Consider the following 25921-nt stretch of genomic DNA (forward strand, 5'->3'; position numbering starts at 1 on the left):
TTGTTTTGTGTGTGTGCGTACAAGCTGTGCTCTGCGTCATACAGACATGGTATTTCTTGAAGCACAGAGTATTTGATTCCCTTAGGGACCTGCTGCTGTCCGTAAATTGATAAGGCCTCCATTTTTTATGCGCTCCTCAGTGCATGCATTCATTTTGGAATTGATGCCAAGATAGTTAATGATCTGTTCATTACACATTTCATATTAATGCAATAACACAACTTCATTTAAAACTAAGATTAAAAGATCTGAAGAAAACTAGTATTATACTGCATTTCAGTACAATATTTTCCAGCAAATACTATGAAAGAATTCTAATTTTTAACTAAATTATACTTCTATAATTTTACTGCTCACACTGGGTTTAGAATTTTAAAAATTCCATACAGTAAACATTTTAAAAGAACACACAAAGGTATTTTCTTCCTTCATACTGCATCACCCTTTCGTTACTTATTTTTTTAATTTGACAGGAGTTATCTTCCAGCATATTCAAATGTATACAATACAAACAAAACAGTTCTCAAACGTGATGCCTCAAAGTTTAAACCCTTAAAGATATAATGATGGAAACCACAAAAAATTCAGAGCTTATACTAATAAATATGTGGAGATTAAAAATGATAGGCAATTTCTTTCAAAATACTGTTATACACTACTACAAATAGAGTCCCCAGAAGGCCTTACCTGAAAAACCTTAGCATTATGCAGTACAACTATTTCCTGTCAATCTGCTTTTCTACTTTCAGCTTGCTTCATACTAATTTCTATTTTTATCTGTTTGTCTAGAATATTTTGAAATGAGAAGCCCATTTTTCTCTAGCCATTTCATGGGAAATTTCCTTTCTGGATATGAAAATCAGTAATTCCAGAGAGTTGAGCCATAATGTAAAAGAAGAGTTATTTTCAAACTGAACGTGTGATTAGTCTGTAGGGAAGATTATATACAAAAACAGAATTAAATATTTTCTCCTAAAAACACAAACAAGCACTGTATTGCATTAACTCCAACACAATTTGTGGGGAAAAAGAATAATTATGCAGTAGGGATTAGAAATTACACATACACATGTGTATGGGAACTGCTGAATCACGGCCTGAACCTCTGATTGATCATCTGAGGTGAGCAATGAGTCAGCCATGGGAGCACAGGTGAAGGGATGGAGCCTGGTTCCACCTCTCCTAGACCCATTTAAGAGCTGGCTACCAGTGAAGAAGGATCTCTTCTGGAGATCTACTCTGTTGGAGTTTTTTAAGTGAGCCCAGGATATGGGTAAGCTTTCTGTCTATTCTCTTTTTGTTATTTTAATCTGCTTTGCCAAACTCTCTTGTTTATTTTGTAATTATAGCATCTTAGTATTCATTGATTATACACACAACACAGAATCACATATTGCACAATTACAGAAATATAGGTGCTAGAAGGGACCTCTGGAGATCACCTCCAGACTCGTCAACCTCCGAGTTCCCTATAGTAGGTAGCACAGGAAAGTGACCAGATGAGTCTTGGATAACTCCAGAGAAAGAGATTCTCTGGGTTGCCTGTTCCAGTGCCTTACACACTCAAATTAAAGATGTCCCTTGTGTTTGTAGAAAACTCCTCGTGTTCCTGTTGGTTCTCCCATTACCCCTTGTTCTACTGCTGCACACCACTGAAAAGAGTCTAGCCTATTCTACTTGACTGCCACACTTTATATACTTATAAACAGATCTCCTCTCGTTCTTCTCTTATCCAGGCTGAACCATCTCAGGTCTCTCAGACTTTTCTCGTATGGGAGAAAAGGCCCCTAATAATTTTTGTGGCCTTTTGCTGAACTCTTTCTAGAAGATCTTTGTCTTTTTTGACTGAGGAGCCCAGAGCTGGACATATTTTAGATGTGGCCTCAACTGGACAGATAGAGGAGAGGGATCACCTGCCTCAATCTGCTGGCTGCACTCCTTTTAATGCACTCCTGGATGCAATTAGCTTTCTTGTTCACAAGGGCACATCACCAATCTGCTGTCTATGAGTATACCTCAATCTTTCTCTATTGAGTTCTTTTCCAGCTTGTCAGCCCATGACCTGTACTGGTGCATGTGGTTACTCCGCCCCAGGTGCAGGATGCTACACTTGCTCTTGCTGAAGCTTATAAGGTTCCTCTCTGCCTGTCTCTGTTTAGGTCTTGCTGAATGGCAGCACAGCCTTCTGGTATGTCAGCCACTCATCTCAGCTTTGTATTGTCAGCTAACTTGCAAAAGGTGAATTCTGACTCTTCCTTCAGCTTGTTGATGAAGATATCGAACAAGTCTGGGCCCAGTATTCACCCTTAGGAAACGCTGCTAGTTGCAGGTCTCCAACTAAACTCTGCAGTGTTGATCACAAACCTCTGAGCTCTATCAGTCAGCCAGTTTTCAATCTGTATATAAATATAAAGTAATATTCATTACAAGGATGTTGCCAGATACTGTGTCAAACACCCTGATGGAAGTACGTACCCCATAAAATGAACCAAAGTCTGGTAAAAGAAGCTGCTGTTCCTTGAGCTTACAGTACAACATTCACATACCATTCTGCTTAGCTGTGGTCTGTTCATGCATTAATTATGCATAACAGTCTTACTACCATGCAATGTGCCTTTATATCAATAACAGACAATACATTTATAGTAATAAAAGTAAAAAGGTACTCTTATAGAAAGTATTCAGGGCTTAAACCCTTGAAGAATTGTACAATTTTGGTCCAAGGCGTTGTGTAGTAAGATTTATCTGCAGAAGACATAACTAGGTATGCAGAGGAAAAATAAAACCTCAATGCTTTGGTCCTCTTGGTCTTTCTTCAATAGGAGATAAATGCTTTCTCACAAATCCCAGTTGTTATCTTATTGTTTAATTTTTAAAAGAACAGCATCAAAATACGTCCTCTTACTTAGACGACCTGGATGAATTGTGCTCATACTCCTACAGTTTTTTTCTTTAAAATCTGTGGAAACCCAGCTTAGGCACTTGCCTCCTCCTTCTACTCATCTGAAAATCAATGAAACAATCTGGCAAAGGTTCAAGAATATGTGCCAAGTCCTGTTTTCATTGATATAACTAAAAATACTGCTATGCACTAGGAAAAAAAGGGTATGTCTCTTACAGCTGCAACAATAAAAGAGCTACTCAAGAACTTCATCTAGAGCTACCAACACAAAGATGTGCTGACAAACTGAAAAAATAAGACTGTATTTATAAAGAATATGCAAACTCAGCTTCTAGAAATCCTGAAAAATAGCTTGGTTCCTCGTTTTTTACTGGTTAAAAACAAACAAAAACAAAACAAACCATCAAAATGAAAAAAAAAATAAACAAGCATGTCAAATATGGGATTTTGTTCTTTAATGATGAGAACTCGCATTATCCCTATTGCTGGTGACAAGTTGTATAAGCAGCTGAAAAATATTCATTGAAAGGACAAGTAATGAGAAACTGTGTGTCTGACAGACTTGCAAAAAGCAACCAGTATGATGGTTTCCATTAAGAGCACTTATGAATGCTAAGGTCTGCTGAAAAAACACACACAAAAATTAAACTCTGTTGTTGAGCATATTTAAGGTTTTTCTAGCTGACTCTTTGAATGCCTCAAAACAATGGAAAAAAAAAAAAAAAAAAAAAAAAAGTCTTCTCTCAGCTTTACTTGTCTCTTAGTATTGATAAACCTGATTTATCTTCAACTCCACTAGAAGTAGGAATACTTTTCCAGTAAAGTCCTGCTGAGTGTTTCTGACCAATGCTCTAAAGATATGTTGGCCTGTCTTGGATTAACTCCAATGATTTCTTGCCTACTAAAGCTAGGTCTGTTCCATTGTCTCATTTCACGTGGTCTGTGTACAAATTCTCACCAGCAGGAAGCATTAGCTCGAATTCTGGCATTTGTCACAGCTGGAGGAATCTGAACAAGTTCAAGACCTTCCCACTGGCATAAGCTGTAGAAGAGCAAGAGTCTACCAAGATACTAGGTCTACCAGTGTCTGTCTCCTTAACAGATCTTTACATCTGATGCAACAAAAGGCTTTAGTGTTCTTTTAACAGGAGAGATGTGGCTCTTCTTATAGCGGTGGCAAGCTAAAAGATTATTGAAACATGATGCATAGGTCGAAGTCATATATGTCTATTCTTCATCTCACAGCGCTGACTTAGCCCACGCATTCTACTGCATGCAAATTTGGAAAACATTTTTTTCAAATGTGACAGTATTTACCATTTTCTAAGTGAGATGAAACTAGCTGGCAGTTGAAGATGAAGATGACAGATGTCCTACAGAACTGCAACAAAGCATGGCACACTACATGTTGTCCTTAGGCCTTGTCTTATGAAATAAGTTTAACTAATAAGTACAAGGAATAGGGTTTGATGTATTAACACTTAGTTTTACGTTTGAATTCTAGATTTTGAATGTTAAGCTTTGAAAGTGGGGAACTAAGAATTCATGAAAACAAAATGCCACTTTTCTTGCAGAGACATTTGCTAATGTAGCATGTTTTTGAAAAACATTCTCAACAGACAGCAATGCAGAAAAAGGAAGAAAAAGAATTACATCACTACAGTGTAAAATCCTGCATCAACTATAAGACTGAGACAGATGTAGGTTCATTTGTGCACAATGTTCACGTTTTTTTCAGACACAACAAAAATATACACAGGTTACAGTAGAAGATGGTATTTGTTCTTCAGTAGAATGCACACCTGCTTTACTCAGCTTAAATTAATTTCAGACTAAGTTATTGAATAAAACATAGAAGCTTACCTTGCATTTCAACATGTTGGCCACTCTCTCTTGCATTGACTGTCCAGCTTTTGGTCTTACAAGTATATAAACTGCTTTTACATCAGGGCTGGAGCGCAGAAGCTTTTCCACCAGCACTTTGCCCATGAAACCTGTAGCTCCTGTGATAAGTACAGTCTTTCCATTGTAATAAGCTGAGACTGAAGACATGGTGCTTCCTACTTCTGTTCTTCCTTTAGCTTCCTGCAGGAGGTACCTGAGAAGATACAGAAACAAGGTTTTAAGGCTTTCCAGATTAAACCGCTAAGTCATTAAAGAACTACAGTGCAAGAACTTGTTCCAGTTTGTCAGCTATAGCAACTCATCTTAGATCGGTCAAAGGTAATTTTAAAATCAGTTTTCTTTTTCAAGATGTTGTCATGAACAGAATACACACACACAAAAAATTAATCTGGGAAATATACAGATCTTAAGTTCAGCCTTTATATTACACTGCAGTTGCACTCAGAGTTCACAAGTTCAAACATGGCTTGTTGTGGTCAAGACTTCTAGCAGGAGATGCTTAACTACAATGTTGAAGAGCACTTATACGTTATGAAATGGAAACCAAATATATGCACTATCCTTACAGGACAAAACAGAAACAGATCTCCTTTCAACTAATGTGAGCTCTAATGCTGTTCTTCCACTGCTACTCCACTGTGCCAATTTTTTGCCAGCCATCACTTTCCAACATCCTCAGGTTTTTTTAGTGGTCTTGGCTTGGAATATATCCATGGTAAAAACTCTTTTTCTTGGAATATACAGCACAATTACTTGCCCTGCAAGACTGCAGAACTATGTGTAGGTCACCACTTCTTTTGTTGGATGTTAAGGCCAAAATTAATCCCATGCAACTCTAAGGAGCACAGATGTCATGTTTCTTGATAATCCACAAAGAGTTTAGGTTGCTTGAAATTACCTCTGGAGATCCTTCGCCCTTTCCACAAGGGAGCTGGCATGACTAGACTCCCACATGAAGTGTCCCAGTTAAATATTTTATTTAGATACAATATTTTCAGGCCAGCATGTCCCCAGTCATTCTGAAAGCTATAAAATGACGAATGAGGCTGAAATTAGACTTGCTAGAGGAACCCTCTCTCTGTCGGGCTAACAGGTGGAACCACCCCACACACCTTTGAAGTGCTGCAGAATTGACAGCATGCTCAAGATGCTTCAATTACAAGGGAAAGGTTCACATAAAATACAAATAAATTGAAAAAATATTAAAAAATTCCTTTGAAACAAATGTACTAAACCTACAAATTTTGAAACAGAAACAAAAAGAGCTCAAGTGCTCAAAAGCCATGAAAATATCCAGCTCCCCCTCAAATCCTTTCAAATACACAGAAACAAATTTATCATTTGTTGCATTTTTGCTTTCTGCTAAGATTCCTTGTTATCATCACCTCTTCTGCCTTTCTGAGAGAAAGGAAACCACGTAAAGACAGTAAAAACAGACTAACTTATAAAACAGAATCATTAAGTCATAGAATTGTTTGGGTTGGTGGAGACCTTCAAGACAATCTAGTTCCAACCCCCCTGCTATAGGCAAGGGTAGCTCCCACCAGACCAGGTTGTCGAAAGCCCCTTCCAACCTGGACTTGAACAGAACCGTCCGTAGAAGAACCCCTGCAAGGTGTACATTGTTCAGTGCAACAGCTCAGGAAGATGCTTAAATGGACTGTGATCTCAAAGGCATTATCACTCCTGACAGTGAAAAATGAATCAGAGGCTTTGGTACTTACAGTCATTATCTACTATTATCATCATCCATTATCTGATGCACCTACCCAGATCTGACCACCCTGCCAGTATTCACAGTAACTGTACTGCTACATGGAAACACTAAGTGCGTATTTCCAATGGACTACAGTCCAAGCACATCAATGAGGGATACAAACCGCAAGATACATGTGAGAAAGATCTCAGTGCTATCAGGAACTGCAGTACTTATCATCAAACGAAACATCCAAATTTATTTTGAAAGAAATCTGTAACAAATCATCAAGTGTATCATATAATTTGAGAAAGTAGGTCAAGCAGAAAAACATCTGAAGGACACTATTTTACAAAATTAATATCTGTGAGTATTCTGGCTCTGTGAATTCAGGTATTAGCCTACTTTCAGATATGACCTACATCACAGCTTAAATGAATCTAGGAGGCTTGTCCAGGCCTATTATAAACCTGCTCTTATCTAAGACCTGGTCACTTGGGAATTTGGACAAACAGGTTAAACTATTAGACAATTAATTTATAATAAAATGTCACATCTTATTCTGATTGGGGAAAACTGAGTAATGCTGTAAGACAAATTTGCAGAACCTAGAAGTGTGTGAAAGACTATGTGTTATTTCAGCTGGATGAAGATGAAGATGAGAAAATGCTTAAGAGTACGATAGGTGGCTGGCAAAGCAGATATATTAATGGCAGAAGTCCTCAGTCACTAGAAGCCATAAGAAATCTTCTGAATATAAGGAAACATTTAGAAGCATTTAGACCATCCCCAGTTAGCGGATTCTTGCTTTGAACTGACTTTCAGAAGATCACATCCTACTTAGCTTCACCTAATATTCTGCTATACAAAAATGGTACATTTATGAAGTACTCTGCATGGCAGACTTGAGGATTACCACAATATTTAGCAGTAGTTACTTTTTTCCAATCTTCAGTAGTTTAGAACATTTGCAAATTCTATTACAATACGTCACTGCTATGCATTATGATTGCAGGCTCCTGCTGAAATTGTTGTTTAGAGTTCTGAATATGAAAATAAACTTATTTTGTTGTTTCATTTGTGTTCTCTGAGTTATCCAAGTGGGGTTCTGTTTGTATTGGCCAGACACTAGGTGCTTTCTAGAAGAATAATAGAAGAAAAAAAAATAACACTACTTTAAAATGTCCCTAAAATCACATCTGCAGCCAGATTTCCTTAAGTATTTCTTGCAGTCCTCTTGTAATTTAAGACCACCTCAAATGTTTCTCTTCAAAAAAGCCGGAAAAAAATCTTCAAAATAATTTTGATGCAGTGGGAATGGAAGTACCAAACATCATCAAAATGCATTCCTAAAGCAATCTGCTCTTTCTCTTCATTATTGCCTAATCCTCCAGGGTTAGAAGAAAAAGTAAGAAATCATCACAAATCAAACACTTTCTGTTTTCTATAATAATAAAACAGTTGAAGTCAAGCAGCATATATTTAGCAGAGCCAGTTTCAGTGTGGGATTAGGTTGCTCTGGGCTTCATCCACAGCAAAAAGACATGAGAAATGTCATGGTATTTGCTTATCATGGGATCAGATTTATGTATCTTCCACTTCTTTTTCTCTTTCTTCAGCTAAATTTAGAAAAAATACAATAATCTTGCACCCAGTTGACTCCATGCTAATGATCTTCAAAGAGAATTGTACATATGTTTATCTGCTTGAATCAAATTGATGTTTTGTGATCATGACAAATAAAAGGAAAAATGCTGCAAAACCACTGTGTTCAGACAGATCCCTGAATTTCCACATTCCTAACAAATTTTAAAAGGTTATTAATAGTTCCCAAATTCAAGAGCAGATTCCAGGTTATATTCAGGATATTCCATTACAGAAACTGCTACAATGTTTTCCTTTCAACTACGGGAATATCGTCTAATTTTATTTTTTCAGATTTTTAAAAATGTATTTTAAAAGTGATTTCATAACGGAATTTCTTCTTTTCTAATTTAATGGATATTGTCTGGTCTTTATGAAGAAAATGCAGAAGTAACAAAAATCTTCAGAAATTTGAGGATTTTCACGTTAAAAGACGTGATTCAAGTAATGCCTGCTGAATATTTAGATATCTATTTTGAAGTACAAAGAACCGTATACATTCCTTTTTGATGTTTTTGTTTGGTTGGTTTTTTTTAAATTAATCAAATAAAGAAAACCTATGTTTTCTGTAGAAGCTCAAACTTCATTTCTGGGGAAAAAAAAGTAATAATTCAAAACCAAGTATTATCAATGCCCCAACCACTTAAGCAAATAGGAATTAAGCATCTGCTAAGAGAAAACTGTCATAAGATTGAACAACGATCAGGACTTCCAGCGGGCTCAGCCCTATGGAGCTGAAGGAAGAGAAAGACTATTTCAGAGCCTGGAATTCCTGTTTTTTCATAAACTGGATGGAGATGACAAAGCCACTGAAAAAAAGAAAAGCCCACACACAGAGTTCCTGAAGTCCAATTCTAATGTTCAATTACAGACAACTTTTAACAGTTCAGGTGCTAATCTGAGCAGGAAAATAATCACTGGTGTGTAATGTGAATTACTGAACACAACATCTTTAAAGCAGTCCACATTTCACTGCTGCTGACTCATCTCCAGTTGTATTCTGAAAAAAAGCCACCTTTTGGACATTCAGTCAGGAATCATGCCGAGCATCTCTACTGACACAAGTACAAAAGCTGCTTTAAGAGTAAAGCTCTGATACAGATGCCCGTGACTGTTCTCTCCAGACCAGACATAAAGGATAATCTACAGCACTGCATTACAAACAAAGCCATGGTCTTGTGCCAGGGGCATATGCCAAAGCACAAGCGAGCAATACAAAAAGTGGGAGTCCTACCAACCCAATACTTTGGCCCTGCAAAAGAAAACCCACACATCCTCATCAAAAGCATAAAGCAAAAATTTTTTTGCCCCAAGCAGATGAAACAGAGCTGATATTTAAGAAAACTAATACACTGTCCCCTCGTTCCACATACTTTGATGCCAAATCTGCATTCATCTTACAACGGTGTAATGCCAGAAGTTAGACTGTTACCATAGCCACAGCAAAGGGAAGATGAATGCATATCTGAACCTCCCTCGCTGCTGTTACTACTACTGCCCAAAGCGGGTCCGTGACTGCAGGATGTCAACAAGAGATGGTAAAATGAAGCACAAGCAGTGAGGGATAAGTACATCAGGGCAAGTTAATGTCTCACTGCAGTTTGCACAGTTGCTAAGATTTCTATACCCTACTCAGTTGGGACAGTGGTGATTTCAAAAGCTGATCTATTGAGATATTTGCCATTTCAATTTAAGAGCACAAAACAAAAAGGAAAGAAAAAAAAGGAGAGAGATCTAGTTCAGTGCAAGCGTAAAGGACTGAAGGTGTATTAACATGTCTAGATCCACAAATGTTCTCTCTGGCATCTCTTTCTACTTAGTCTAGTCTAGATGAGTTTTCTTATACCTGATGCACTTTCACAACTTTGCCTAGGGATGTAATTTCTGTAAACAAGAGGGTCAGAATATCCATATGATTTTTTTTTAAAACATGATATAAGATATAATGAACCAGCTTTAAATAAAAATGTAGACAGCAAAATTTCTTAAGACAAAAGAAATATTTAGCAATTTCTAAATATAAATTGATAATCTTGGATGCAAATGTCCAATCACATATATGATAGTTCTTTTTAATTAGGATTCTAGTGGATTTCTGATTTCTATTCTGAAGCATGCAGAGAAATGAAGATTCTTCTATTATTTCAGCAAACTTATACAGCTGAGGTCAGAAGCATCAGTATAAAGTGGTTACAGAATATTTCAATCTCATAAGCTTGCTTCCTCAACCTACTACTGCTTTATGAGCTTAAAATGGACTCAATACTAGCGATGTCTGAACACCGTATCTTCACGTAACTGCTTTTTTTCCCTGTCAGGAAGTGTAACAGAGATTCCACAAACTAAGTGCATCATCATAATAAAACTAATTCTTTCTAATGCGGGTGCTTTGCCTGAAAACATCTATGTATAGCTTCTTGTTAGCAAATCATCAGCAAATAAATCATCCTAAGTGTAGTGGTTACAACCTGACCTTTTAACTTTGGTGGTCAGTGGAGGTAGATATTTGGACAACAGTTTTTTTCCAACATTAATGCATACACAAAGATTGCATGAAGCAAACCAATACAGTTCAAGGAGTGTGTGTGCACAGAAGCAACAGAAATAATAATGAGTTGAACATCTGCACACCAAGTCCTATAGAGCAAAGTCCTATCTGAAACAAGGCATCATTCCAACCAATTGATTCCTCCAGTAACAGTCTTCATAAAAGCATAACTAGATAAACATGAGAGCCTATACTAATGATTTCATAATACAGTATATATCTATCTGTTTTCAAAACTAAAGATAGCATAATCAAATGATCTTTCCATAATGAAACATGAAAGACAAGTACCAGAGTTTCATTTGCACATCTTTAACCTCACTGGTGCACCAAAACTCATTAGGATAAACAAATTTTTTTTTTTTAATTTCTTGCTTCTCTCACTCCTCTCTATTGCCCATGCTTAGAGCATTTGATGGCACCTTGCAATTCACCAGACAAGAGAACTGGTCCTGTTTATTCCATCCAGCTACTGAAATCAGACAGAAAGCATCTGTTCCTCTTATATACAAAACTCTCCTGTCAAGTGAAGGTTCTCAGGCAGCAAGGCAGGATCAGGACCTTTGAGAACAGGAAAAAAACACAACCAAAGGAGTCCATAAAGAAGTTTACACCCCTCAATGCACAGCATTAAGCTGGCAAGCCAGAAAACTGGTGTTCAGTGACAAGCTTTGCAGCAGGTCCTGCCTCAGCACGGGAGGAGCAATTGTGGAACTGTCTGAATCTCAGCTACAGTGCAAGACACCTTTGCTGCCACAGTCCTGGGCACTAAAACAACCTCAGACAGACAGCATACATGCCCATACTGTGGCAGCTACTTCAGCAGAGCTGCAACTGTTTCCAGGCAAGGCAGGATGCTGCTGTTATTTTCATGGAACAAATGCCACTAGCTGACAAGTATCTTATTTTCCCTATAGAAACACACAGAACCCAAAGCAAGGACAAACTAGCCAGCCTTTCACTCGTGTGCAGTGTGAGGAGGGCAGAGGAGACACCAGAATGGAGCTTGCCTGCTTCTGGAGAGAGAGTGAGGAAAGGCAACAGAAAGATAATGTAGAATGTAAAACACACCAATATTCTGTTACACGTTGTTGCTGTGCAACAGATGGCAGCGGGGGGGCTGTCTGACAAAATCGCATCTGACATGGAAGTGCATATGAAAAAAAGGTGTGGAACTGAATTCTTCCATGGAGAAAAAATTGCATCCACAGACATTCAGTGATGCTTGCTGAATGTTTACAGGGACCAAGCAGTTGATGTGAGCACAATTAGGTGGTGGGAGGTGAATTTCTGCAGTGGTAACAACAAAAATGAGTCACTTTCACTGGTGCAGATCTTTATGAAAGCAGCAAGCAGGCTTTTGTTCACTGTCAGCAAAAATGCATAGTCACTGGTGGTGACTATGTTGAAAAATAGTGTTTTGTAGCTGAGAATATGCTCTATCAAACAGTGTTATTGTGCTCTTTGCAGCTGTTGTCATTTCCATGGAAATAAACAGGAGAAGTTACCTTCAGAACAGTGTATGTAACACAGCTTTCATCAAAATAATTGCTGTGATACTATAATTTCATTAGTATCATATGCATATGTAAATAAGAATTTTTTAAAAAAGGAAAAGAAATAAAGAAAAAGCGATCTGTTTCCATCTGAAGTTTTTTTGCGCTTATCTACAGTTATTTTACTTTTTTTACCATACAGTTGTTCATTTCATATACTGTTCAAAATATGGATTCCAGGAAGGCACTGATAATGACACACTGAAGAAATCAAACTAAAAGATCAAAATATTTTGCAAACCAGATTTTCTCACAGACTGTAAGGCAAATGCACTCCTTAAATTTAATGACTTGGTTTCTGTAAAAGATCGGCAGTGCGTTCTGTAGATTTCTCTCCCCACAGTTCTTGAAGAATCACAAACATTTACTCTTCAGATAAAGGAGAAAGTGCAGGAAGTGAAAACTAAAGAGAATCCCTTGGAGTTACTAAAAGCTGCATTAAGGAGCTCTGCTCAGAACATCAGAAACTGAATAATGAGGCAGCAGAGAGCTCTAGAGTGCCACGAGGCTTTCAAATACATTTCTTCAAAATGAAGACAAGAAAATGCAATGAGATGATGTTTCTTGGTTGGCATATACTGTCACGGAGAAATTTTTTTCTTCTTTTCCATATACAGGGACTGACTTCTACGCTCCTGTTCTCCAACATTTAGATGAGAAGCTGATGAGAGATGACAAGGCACATTTAGAAAAGTTCAAGAAATTCAGTACTGAATAAAACATAAGGACATAAGGACAATGGTCAGGCTGCACTTAGTCATCTTAGACTTCCTCTGTGCTTTGAATATCTACATGGTGGATGTCAAGTGGATAGGGCCAGGCTCTTTTCGGTAGTGCCCAGTGACAGGACAAGAGACAATAGGCACAAACTGTATCACAAGAAGTTTCATCTGAACATGAGAGAAAAAAATATTTACTTTGAGGGTGACAGAACACTGGAACAAGCTGCCCAGAGAGGTTGTGGAGTCTTCTCTGGAAGAATTCAAAATCCGCCTGGACACTTTCAGAAACTGTGCAAGGCACTCTAGGGAATCTGCCTCAGCAGGAGGTTGGACAAGCTGATCTACAGAGGTCTCTTTCAACTCCTCTGATTCTGTGAAATGCAAGAAAGGAATGGAAAATAATTAATTCAAGGATAATATGGTTCCAGATCTTCTAAATGTTCAAGAACATTTTCAGCTTATTTTAAAAACACTTGAAGAAACCTGTTGCAATCAGTACCAGGTTTGACTTAGTGTACGTACTTTCCTGCATCACAAAACACCTTCTGCTCCTTTAGCTCTTTATTCAAAATTCATATCCTCCTGCTCTAAATAAAATTTATTCTTTTGTTTTGTTATCTTTTCAATGACTAACGGTTAGAATCTTATCTATCTGATAAAAAATACTTGTGGAAAACTACATCTATGTGTTAACTTCCCATGGCACATGAGATTCATACCCCTGTGGAAAAGTAGAGCCAGCCTCAGGCTCATCAGGAGAGTCCTCATCCCTCAAGCAGGAAAGTGCTTGCAATCAAGGTTTCTAGGCTCCTGAGCTAATTAACGTTCCTCTGTCCTGACTACACCACTCTAAGCAGTGAACATTATACTAGTAAATCTTTGTGTGGTACAGAGAGCTACAGGAATACATGAACGAAGACACGCACCATATTTCAGATGAAGTCAGACATGCTCCTAGACTTTTTTCTGCAATGCCTCATCCACCTATGTGCTTGGCCTTAGAGCTTCCATCCCAAAGCAGCAGCTTTCCCTCAGCACTCTTCTCCTAACAAAAATGTAGCTAATCATGTTTTAGAAAGCTAGTAAGAAAACATACCAGAGTTGCAAAATCTCAAAATAACTGGAATTCACAAATTTCTTGCATTTTGAAAATATAAAATGCTGCAGTAGATGCTGTGCTACTGCGCATAAGTGATCTCAAGCTTACATAAGTACAACACAAACTTACAACAAGTACAGAGTGTTGGTGACTTCTTCATTTCTTTTTGTTTTAGGAACTTTTTCCTCTCTTATAAAGATCAGAAATTATGTTCCAAGGTAAAATAGTTCCAAGGTAAAATAGACTATAGAATCATTAACATTTGATCAAATATCTCAAAAGAAACAGTGTGCCACTAAGGAGCATTCTAAATTGAAGGATTTATCCATATAATTCAAGAAAAAAAATGAATTACAATTCATTTCCTATTTATAGAATTTCTTATTGTATTTTCCAGGAAATTATGCACTTTTTGACTTTTATATAGCGATATGATCTTGGAGACAAAGCTGGCAGGTTATAAATGTCAAGTAAGCTTTAGTAATTCAGAAACTGAAATGTGATGTACTTGTTATAATTTCATTGCATTAAAACACCCACAGCAGGCTCATTCTATATTACATCTCTCTATCTCACGTACTTTAATTTTGAGATTCAGAACATGCTCAACAGACTTTTGTTAATTAATTTGTACCAAGAAAAACACAAAAAAACTGTATTTTAAGTCAGTTCTATTAGGTTCCAGATCTTCAGTACGCACTTAAGTTCCACACAGGCTCTGTCCTCAGCTCAAAACACATAAATGCTGAAAAAAATTACCTTCTGCAACAACTTCTCTTAATAACATACGATAAAGAGGCTACCATCATCAAGGCATTTCACATATAAGTTGAGAGACTGAAAAGACTGAATGCAATCTGGTAATATTTTGTACTCAAAACTAAAGTAGCACAAAAAAACATTTCTAAAGAGTGGATGACCCGCTTTTTACAAATCAGTCAGGCCTTCTTCAGTGGGTTTTTGTTTGTTTTTAAGAAGTTTAGAAAGCTCCAGGATCCAAATTCATGTTAGAACGCCAGGATTTACAAGGACTGAGGGAAATTAAGTATTTCACAGAACAAACAGACCATCATCAGAAATTATGAAAATAAAAACTGGTAAGAGAAAACTGAACTAAAAGACAAATGATGAACTGGAAGAGAAAACAAATAAAAACACTTTTGCAGTGCCACTCCTCCAGCTGGCTGCGGGATGGAGAGTGACAAACTCTTGACAGTTACCCAGGTGTCAACAGCTCCACAAAAGGTATTAGAGCCACTAACCTCTACATAGCACAGAGATGATCTCTGGTCATATCTGACCTCTTAGATCAATTTTACACCATAGGAATTATTATTTTTTTTAATAGCAAATTGATTCTTTTAAATTTGCAAGACGTGAAGTTTAACTGTGAAGCATATTTTGAGCCCATTATAAACCCTAATTGCAACATTTTTCAGTTCTAACCAAAGACAAAAACAACCAACACACTACTTTTCACAGGAGAAAATAATCACTAATCATTTTGAATTCCTGGTATCATGCCATAGCTGAATGCAGAGATTTTGGCAACAGCTTCAGGACTAATTTATTTTTTAGAAAAAAAACTTGCCCTTTCAACTTGTTCAGGCCAGACTCTTGTGGCTCAAGTTGTGAGTTGAACTCGTTTACAAAGCACCTTGACAAAGATCTGTGCTAACACCACTGAGGGTGATGTTAGACAGCAATTGGATGGAGAAGCAGAGGCAAAAAGCAAGGCAGGAAAAGCAAGAATTTGCTTATCCTATATTACTGCCAAATCCTTTTCTCTGAATCTCCAGCATCTTGGCAGGACCATTTCATCTACCTTTCTTTTTATTGAGATACCCCCCATTTCAGAATTTAGCAGTTCTAGCAGTAACAAACAACTTTCCCTGGTATTTGCATTAAGTCTCAAATTAAGAATTTCAAGCCATCTCGCAGTCTCCCTGTGGCTGCTTTGCCAATGCTCTGAAATTCCTTTTCAAAGCCATCCTTTTCTTTCTCCTTTCTTATACTTCAGTCCAACCTGCAAGTGTTGTCTTCTGAACTGAGAAGCTTATAATAGGAACAGATCCTCCACAGCCACCAAGGAAGAAGGAATAATTCAAAAACCCTAGTAGTCACCATCAGCCTTAACTTGCCACTTCTTTGAGACAGACTCAGAAGAGGAGATGAAAACAGAAGTAACAGTGGAGGATCACTAGGAGGGAACATCTCAGTCCATCAAGGAATAGAAGGTCTGGCATCACATACTGAGGAAGTATGTAGAAAAATGGCTTACCTGGAAAAAAAAAAAATAATCAGGAGAAGCTTATCTACATGCAATTAGTCAAGTCAGGAAAGTCAGTCAAACTCTCCAGCAACATGGGGAAATATCAGAGAACTGAGACCAGCCAATCTCTCCTCTTATTTGCCATAACGTTTGCAGGAAGAAGAAAAGCCATTACTTACTATGAATTGAAATGTCTCCAAGACGCATTGGACACACTCAATCATAGCATACCATATAATGGGAGAATTGCAACAGCTACAGACAAGTCAGCATAACAGCCAGGATGAGGCAACATGACTGATTTTTTATTTGACAGCCCTTTCTAAAAGGTATAGCCTATTCTTTGCATGACAGGTTTAACATTTTTTGTTAATTTGCAAACGAATGGAAAGATTAGTCATTTATCAGAAAACAATATTATATTTCAAGTTTCTGTCTACAAGCAGAACTGCTATGCACAGAACACAATCTATTAAGACAATTTAGTTCTCTTTTCCTAATGCCTAAGAAAAAGAGCCCCTTTATTCCAGAGTTCAATATATCATCATTTTCACTGAAATAACCTAATACAATGCTTTCATGTTCTTATCCATGAAGACTTTCCATATCAAGCAGAAGAGATTTCAGGCTGCAGTTCCTTTCTGTTCTCCATCTTAATGCAAAACCAATCAGCCCAGTAACAAAACCAAGAACCGTGCAAACCCAGATGGGAGAAAGGCATGAACAACCTCAAAAAAGACAGAAGGCCAAGTCTTTACTCAGGATCTTCTATTTGTGCTACTCAGTGGTGCAGAGCAGGATGATGTTGCTTAGAGACCAAGGAAGGGGTCACGCTTCCTATGGGGTACTCTAAACTTGGCTGGACATTGGTCTACTATATATTGAAGGACAAATTCTGATCTACAGACAGTTCATTGTTAAGCATCCATCATAACATCTCATGTTAGGAATCATTTTAGTCCATAGGCTAAAGAAAATAATAATCAAATGTCAATTTGATATATTTGCAATACGATACCAGGAGTAAGCCAGAAGTAATTGTTTTCTGTTATTGTGACTCATAGAGCTCGTGTTTTAGAGACTGCCAATGAAGAGGGAAATTCATAAAGCTACTTTGAAGGCCTCTTCTCTATCAAAATTATAAAAATGTCATTCCAACGAAGTACCACCCCAAATTAATAAATATTCCTTTCACAGGAGTATTAATTGCAGGGTGACAGCTGATGGCTGAGTGGAACGCACACACTCCAGTAGAGATCCTTACAACTTACCCAAATTAAATCTGAACTTTATAGTGTTGCATAAATGCTCTGCTTCTCTCTTTAGAAAACCCAATCTCAGTAAGCTTTAGCGAACTGTTTCACATTTCTTTTTCTATCTACTCACACAGCTTCCTCAGCTTTTTATATATCAAACGCAAATACTACAACATGTCATAACACAGATGAAACAATAACTTTTCTGAAGCTACATTTACTTCAGAAAGCCAGTTTGGAGATGACTTGTTATTTTCACTCATTTTTTTGCCTTAGTTTACCAACATATTTTTGCTTATTTTATGTAAATAATTAAGCTTTTTTCCCCCCAGCAAAAATTCTGAAACGATGTTTTTCTTGGAGTCATGGTCATTTACAATCAACTGAGATCATCTGGTTATATCTTGTATATTTTGACATTGTTCTGCAACCACTTTTACTGCCATGATGCTAAATGACAGCTATAGCTTAAGCACTTTGCACTTCCATTACCACTGTCACTTGGGTCTCTCGATAGACTATATCTCCCAAGAGACACACACTCATGCTAATAATCCTGGTAAATGCTGGGACTTCAACTCTGCTAGATTTCTTTTGATGCACAGGAAGAGACACTAGTGTGATTAACTAGGACAGAAGTGCTCAGGCACTGACCCCAGCTCACAGCAAGGGCAATTCTGAACTGTCCTTCTCAGCACTCACCAAAAGCACTGGAAGATGATTTCACAATGTCAAATTTGTCTTTTAAAAACAAAACAAAAAAACTACTCTTTTAGAAATGAACATTTTTCATAACTCTTCCTTCTGCAACAAGATTATGTTTGTTTTTTTTTAATTCATAACCAGTAAAAGCAGTGAAGTTTGCAGAATTCCCTGAGGGAATGAAATGCTACATTTTAAATCATCCCTATTTATTTCCCCTCCTCCTCATTTCATCTCATATCACTACTTCATACATGTTCTGCTAAGAAATTTTTCTTCATATATCTTTCCCAACCAAATCTTTTAGTTATGCTTTCCTTAAAACTTTCTAGTTTGCTGACTGCTACCACAGAGAAATGAGACACAGGCAGCATCATGACCTTTCCTCATGGGAGGGCATCATTATGTCTTTGCCTAAACAGATAAAAATTAGCTTAGGTTCATCTCCGCTTTGCTTCTTGTTTTCAGTCACCCGGGCACTTCTCCAGGAGATTAGGATAAAAAGTCTTTACTTTGGAAATAAAAAGCTTCAGAAGGCCTTTAAATCCATTTAAGGTTTCCTGCAAATTAAAGTTCAGATAAAATTCTCCATTTTATAAGGTTCTTCAGATCAACTTCATATGTTCCTATATTTAAAATATATTTTATATTGCACATTTTTAGACAACATATTAAAGAAAGTCTCTTTATTTAATTTTCTTTCTTTCTCGTTTTCTTATTTTCCACTCTCTTTTCCATTTTTGTTTACATGGCCTCCATATTGCATTCCAGTGTAATGGCAACGTTTCAAAAAATGTGAGGACATAACAACAAATCTTGTCCAGTTTGAGGAGAATAACTGAGGTTATTTGCAGAAAATATCAAACTCTAGTGAATTGGAACAGAGAAAAGGATATTTTTCTATTTTTATTTATTTTTTTTTTAATTCGTTTATTTCTTGTTAATTATTGAAGTCCTAATGATGATATGTAGATACTTGGATAGCAAATTATAACTTCAGTAGAGGAAACATTCAAAATTTCTGTTAAGACCACAGAAAATATAAATTTACAGTCTTAACTTGCAAATTCTGCTTTCAGGCATTCCAGGTGCCAGTCCTGCCAGTCTCCCACCACAGTGTCTCAGGGAACAAAGTATCACCCCTGTTGGAGGAAGATGGCATAAGGGATACAAGCACCGCAGAACTACACATCTCCATGAGACTGGATGGATACCTCTGAGAGGGCTGAATCAAGTTCATTGATGCCATCAATGACAAAGCAGTCCAATGTTTTGGATAGATTACGCACATTGACAGCCTAGAATTTGGGGAAGGTAACAAATACTGAAAGTGTAGTCATTGCATAACATGATGGCTGCAGCCTGTGAGGATTTGATCAAACACAACAGAAAACATTCAAAAGCAGTGGGCACAAAAATAGGGAAGGAAGCTGCTTACCCTCAGAATTGTATGCAAGGTATGCAAGGATCTCCAGAGACATACCCTTAAATGAGGGTATGTCCTCCTCTGACAGCCCTTAAATGAGGTCTGGGAAGGGATAGATCCTATCCTGGCTCCACCCCTTCTGTTCACATCCTGGGTTGGCCCCGCCTTCCTACCCATGCTCAGTCACTAGTTTAAGCTATGACTTAGTACTTCCATTACATGTGGACAGTAAAAAGGCAAAAGTCAAGATCACCTTCAGGATGGGCAAAAAGAAGGATAAAAGGAAGTGCAGTCCAGTCAGTTTAACCTCAGTGGCCAGGAAGACAATGAAACAAACACTTTTGGAAGCTGTTTGCAGACACATAAAGAGAAGGAAGGCGACTGGAAAGAGCCAACCACCAGCAAATCATGCCTGATCAAACAGATCACCTTCCATATGGAGATGATCAGTCTCATGAACAAAGAACAACAGGTGTCTTCTGCCTTGGCTGCAGCAAGGCTTTCAGCACAGTTTCCCTTAATCTTATAGATAAATTAAGAGATACTCCAAGAAAATAAGTGGACTACAAACCAGGGGACACCTAGAAACTCCTTCTTGTCTCTTTCTGTTTTATGAAGTTATGCAACTTCTCTATATATTTTTTCTTTAAGCAAATAATACTTTAAGCAAACATCTAGTTTCTCAGTAAAACAAATTGTGGTTTTGGGCAACAGATTTCCATGGAGCCTAATGACTATTTTGGTCAGAGAAACTTTCCTGAGATGTCTTAGTCTCCTGTCTCAACCTGTTCCCCAGGAAACAATTCCTTTTCACTAAGCACTGACAGCTTAATGATAGGCTTATGAAAACCCAAATGAAATATTCTTATCTTCTCAACATCAAGAAAGCCTCCAAATAACTACTGAATGACTCAGATAAGGGAGCGTTTCAGCACGAAGACTGATTCAGAAAGAAAAAGCCTTTGCCTTCACTATCTGAAAGCTATGGCCTGTGACTTGGCTTGTTCTGCCCCTTTCACCCTGAGTAGCTATTTACATCCTTCTGGTGTGCCATTTTATTCAAATGATAACCTAAAGTGTCCTCTGACTGCTCCAGTCACATTTCCATGCAAGTTTCCACAGAAATCTGGAAAGGATGATGGCTCCTTCACACTCACAGCCAGTGCTCCTCCTTATCTTGGCCACTGTACCTAACGCTTTACTTGCTCCCTCAATGTCAGCCAGACACTTCTCCCTGCTTCTTCCTCTTCCCTCTGCTCCTTCCCCAAATTAAAGAGCACAATCTGATGGAAAGAGATTTTATCTCCTTGAGGAATACTGCTCTCTCTCCTCATGGAATTTATGCAGAAGTAAAACTGTTGGCCCTTAACTTTTAGGTTCTTCAGACGCATGAATAGGGTGACCATATTATACCGCTCTACTGGCACAAAAAGAGCCATGACATGAGAAAGGAAAAGCAAATCAGGTAACAAAGGAGAACTTCCTGGCAACAAATTCCAGGGTTCAACTATGAAAAACACTTTGAGGCTCAGGACATGTGAGAAAGGTTTTCTCCTCAGTTCCACTTGGGCTTCTCACTGAGAAGTGGGAACAAAGAACTATATTTTCTCCTCATTTAGCAGGTGTGTTAAAAAGAAAAGATCTTTTACTGAGATGGAAAAAGAACAAATGGGATTTGAAAGTAAAGAAATCTTTCCTATAAAGGTAATAATATCAACACAATTGCTAGTCTGACCTTTAACTGCTAACTGAATCAGTTTTTTTTCTCACCTACAGAAGACTGGAAATTAATTTTGCAAGGGACATTTCAGATGGATTATATGTATATAAAATAAGAGGTTAAACTAAAAACTAAAAATGCATGTAACAAACAAACAAACAAAAAACCAACAGACTAGCAAAAAACAATTGTTCAGCAAGTTCTTTTTCCGGAGTAGCCCTGGAAAAAATTTTCATGGAAAAATATTTTATAGAATTTTTATGGAAAAATCTTGAGCAGTAAAATGTAAGTAAAAGCATATTTTGTGTTTGGTTCATGAAATATTTATTGCTTTTCCCTGTTGTTCTCTGTCTTCCCAGCAGCAGTCACACTTCTGCTGCCCCAGGCTTCTCCCTGCTCTTCTGTAGATCTCTTTCCATCTTCCTGGATTGCTCATTCCCTTAGCTCCATGAGATTCCATTTTTAAAATAAACACAGAGAAATTACTGCTTCTGTAGAGCATTGACAGCGGCAGCTGTACAGGAGTTTCAGTGAAATGTTGCTTTCTGGGTCATCAATGGTGAACAATTTTTTTTTGTCTTTCTTCATAAAGTTAAACTAGAAAACATACAACATTCACAAGTAGGAAATCTTCCAGGCACAGAACTATTCATTTCTCAGCAAACGATGATTGCTGAGAAATGGTATTGTGACAAATTATAGAAGGTGAATTTCCAGGTAGGCTCCACAAGATTTTAATTGAATTAAATTGCAGAATATGCATCTTTATTAAGAACTACAACAGCATACACTAGAAGGAAACTTACACAAATATTATTTCCTGTCACTCCATAGATTCATCTTTTCAATCTCTGACATTCCCACATATTTCTCAGGAATTTCATAGTTAAGGAACAGAGGAACATACTACTTCTACCTACTACAATCTACTTTCAGAATGACTGAAGGTGCAAGACAGGTTTCTGTATTTATTACAGCATGTTCTATCAATCAATTTAACATCACAGTATGGCCTTCAAGTACAAAATGGTCTCTTCTAAACTAGATCCTGCACCTTGACTCAAATCAAATTCATTGCATGTTTTAGGGACAACTTTATAGAAATCCTTTATTTCACGTTTTAAAATTCATGTGAATTTTAAAAAGCTTTTCTCTCTTTTGTTCTTTTCTAATCCAAACAAACTAGTTTGCAACTCACTACATTCCTGTAAGGTATACAAGTATTGGTGTAGTTAGTTTTGATTTAGGCAGTGTGAAATTCAGGAATTTGATCAAAGATGCAAATGTAGTCCAGGATATGTCTAGAAATCAAACAGGAGAAAATGAAGCACAGAAGATCTGCTATCATGAATTTCAGTCGTCCACAGGATCTGTTCAGTGCTTAGTAGTTCAGGCTGGAATACGGATACATCTGTTTCAGGGTACATTCCCATTGATTTATTAGCAACATTGTCAAAGAAGAAACTTCTACAAAACATGCAAGAAATTCCTGGCTGCTGCTCCAACTACAAATGAATCCTCCTTCTTAGTTGCTTAGCAAAAATAGAGAAACAGAAAAGAGCTACCTGGGTGGCTGAAGACTGCAGGATTGTTGAGTAACAACCTGACAGAAACTGAGTTCAGATTGTGCTCTGCAACAGAAAGAAACCAGAGGAAAAAGTGCAAGAAGAATTCAAACAGAACAGGAGTTATCATACTCTGTTTTTGTTCCCAAATTACAGCTGAAAATAGGTCCAGAGAAGACATCTGAAATTAGAAAAGACAAAAATTTCCAGAACTGGCAGTAGAATCAGCTCCACACTATTTCAGAAAGGGCAACCTCTCACATCTCTGAATTTAGGAATAGGTTTTTTGTTATTAGTTGTTATATTAATAAAAGATGAAACTCATTATTTTTTCCCATAAATCTCCAAATGCCCAGTGTCCTTTTTCCCCCATCTGTATTGTGGAAGGAGCCCAGCTGTGACCGTACAGGATTTGATTCCCTTAAAGCTTCTATTTGAAGAATAAAGATTTCCTACTAAGAAAAATCTTAACTTGCACTTTCCAGCTACTGTGAATGCAGGCTTGTTGTTCAGAATCCAGCTAGAGGACAAAGGGAAGATCTGTGAATGTGTGATAGGAGAGTATGGCAGTGCAGAAAATGAAGATATTCTGGACAGAGATTGAAGACAACATCCTGTGGGGAGAACTCAATGTGAAAATGGGAGCCTTTGGAGAAAAAAAAAAAGTCAGGAGTTAAAGGATCCTCCTTTATTAAGGAGGATCTCCAGAGCAACCTGGAGAAGGAACATATTTGCAGTGAGAAGTAGAGGACAAGGAAGAGTTAACAAGGTAGAAAGTTCAGCATCCCAGCTGTATATTTTGGGAAACTGTGAATAGAGGGCAGAAGCCTACAAAGTGCGCGAAGAGGAAAAGGAGAGATGACTGTGAGTGCGGCAAGAGGTTGTTGAGGACTAAATAAAGCTTTGGGGTTGAGAGAGTCAAGTCATTGGTCTCTGAGGAGTCTTCAGAAAAACAACATTTTCCTAGGCATTTGAAATACCAATTTTCTAATCAGACTAGTTTTTCAAAGACCAGTTAGAGTGCCTATCCTGCAAAGTTAATATGCTCAAAAGGCATCATTAAGCATGTAGGCTCCTATCACTTTGAGTCTTTTCAGAGGGAGAAAAACAGGAACAGGGTGACACTGTGACTCATGATTTTCCAATATTAGCTATGAAATTCTGTAGCTGTAGAGGCTGAGACTTGCATACTCTACTACTTCTAACTCCAAAACTGAAATAGCACAAATTATCAGTACAGCTGGACAGACTATGTACTTACTTGTTCTTTCCCTAAATCCACACTTAGTTTAGGAAGGTAATAACAGAGATTGGTGTTCTGTTTCAACCTAATTACAGCCTAAGACAAGATTTCTTCACCTGTCCTGCTGGTGAAGATGCCACAGCTAGAGAGCATTACATTTAGTTAAACCCAGGCATCTAAAATAACATTCTGTCTGCATCTCTTCCTACTCCAGAAAGCTGCAGGTATACTCCCAGACATTTGGTACACCAAGATTTCATTAACTGCAAGGTGGAAGAGACAACAGAGAGAAAATACAAGTTGTCCAATTGTATTTTCCTTGATACACAAGGCTCAGAAGCCAAATGTTATTGTGCTGATCCCAGAGGGGCTGTTGAAGGTGTTGTAGAGGAGGTGATCCCAGGCCTTCCCATGACATGCCTTCTCATCCATAGCTGAACCTAGGAACACTCGCCAAGTATTCAGAAAAGCTTACATTTTGAAATCAGAATTTGTTGGACAAACATACCTGGCAGATTTTCTGAATAACTTCAAACTACTTTCACATGTGTACTGAAGGTAGAAATGGAGAAAAAAAACCCCTTTTTCTGTTACTCCCATTTTCAAGAATGAGAAAGGAAGATCTGGGAAATTACAAGATAGAGAGCCTCACATCTGTTCCTGGGAAGATCATGCAGCAGATCCTCCTGGAAGCTGTGTTAAAGCACGTGCAAGAGGAGGAGTGATGCAACACAGCCAGCACAGCTTCACCAAGGCAGATTGTGCCTGACCAATCTGGTAGCTTTCCGTGACTGATGTCATCTACCTAGACTTCCACAAGGCTTCTGACATGGTCCCACACCATGTTCTTATCTCTAAATTGGAAATATGTGGATGTGAAAGGTGAACTACTCAGCGGATAAAGAATTGGTTGAGTGGTCACAGACAGAGGACTGTGGTCAACAGCTGGAGACTGGTGATAAGTTTTATCTCCCCCAGAGGTCAGTCTTGGAACTGGTGCTCTTCAACATCTTTATTTATTATATATATAGAGAGAGGGATTGAACGTATATCCTCAGCAAGTTTGCTGTTGACACTAAGTTGAGTGGTGCAGTTGGTACAACAAAAAGAAGAGATGCTATCCAAAGGAAACTGGACAAGCTTGAGAAGTGATCCATGTGAACCTAATGAGATTCAATACCCAAGGGTGCTGCATTTAGTTTGGGGCAGATATACATACAGATGGGGAGAACTCATTCAAAGCAACTTTGCAGAGAAATAGGGTTCTGGTGGATGAAAAGCTTGATAGGAGCCTGGAATGCATGCTTGCATTAGGAAAGCTAACTATATCCTGGGGTGCATCAAAAGAGAGGAGGCCCTCAGGATGAGGGAGGTGATTGTTCCTCTACTCTGCCCTCATGAGGCCCCATCTGAAGAACTGCGGCCAGCCTAGGGCCCCAACACAACAAAGCTGTGGAGCAGATCCAGAAGAGGAGGTGGTAAAGAGGTAGAACAGCTTTCTTGTGAAGAAAGGTTGAGGAAGCTGGGCTTGATCAGTTTGGAAAAGAGAAGGCCCAGAGAAACCTGACTGCAGCCTTCCAGAAATAGGAAGAAGCTTATAAACAGGAAGGAGACCAACTTTTTACAAGGACATGTAGTGATAGCACAAAGGAGAATGGTTTTAAA

General features: G+C 37.9%; 1 protein-coding gene across 4 annotated transcripts in view; it reads right to left on the reverse strand.

Moving 5' to 3' along the window:
* FAR2 (fatty acyl-CoA reductase 2) overlaps nucleotides 1-25921 on the reverse strand; it is a 135799-nt gene that overhangs the window by 79808 nt on the left and 30070 nt on the right. For 2 of the 4 annotated variants that reach the window (XM_052690539.1, XM_052690538.1), the window contains exons 2-3: nucleotides 13169-13344; nucleotides 4766-5000 (exon numbers count right to left, since the gene is read on the reverse strand). In XM_052690539.1, the coding sequence (XP_052546499.1) occupies nucleotides 4766-4954 (189 nt within the window). In that variant the 5' untranslated portion in view covers nucleotides 4955-5000; nucleotides 13169-13344. The remainder of the gene's footprint in view (nucleotides 1-4765; nucleotides 5001-13168; nucleotides 13345-25921) is intronic. The other 2 variants (XM_052690541.1, XM_052690540.1) reach the window with 1 other exon arrangement.

This window comes from Tympanuchus pallidicinctus, unplaced genomic scaffold, assembly GCF_026119805.1.
Source record: "Tympanuchus pallidicinctus isolate F22 unplaced genomic scaffold, pur_lepc_1.0 scaffold27, whole genome shotgun sequence".
Classification (NCBI taxonomy): domain Eukaryota; kingdom Metazoa; phylum Chordata; class Aves; order Galliformes; family Phasianidae; genus Tympanuchus; species Tympanuchus pallidicinctus.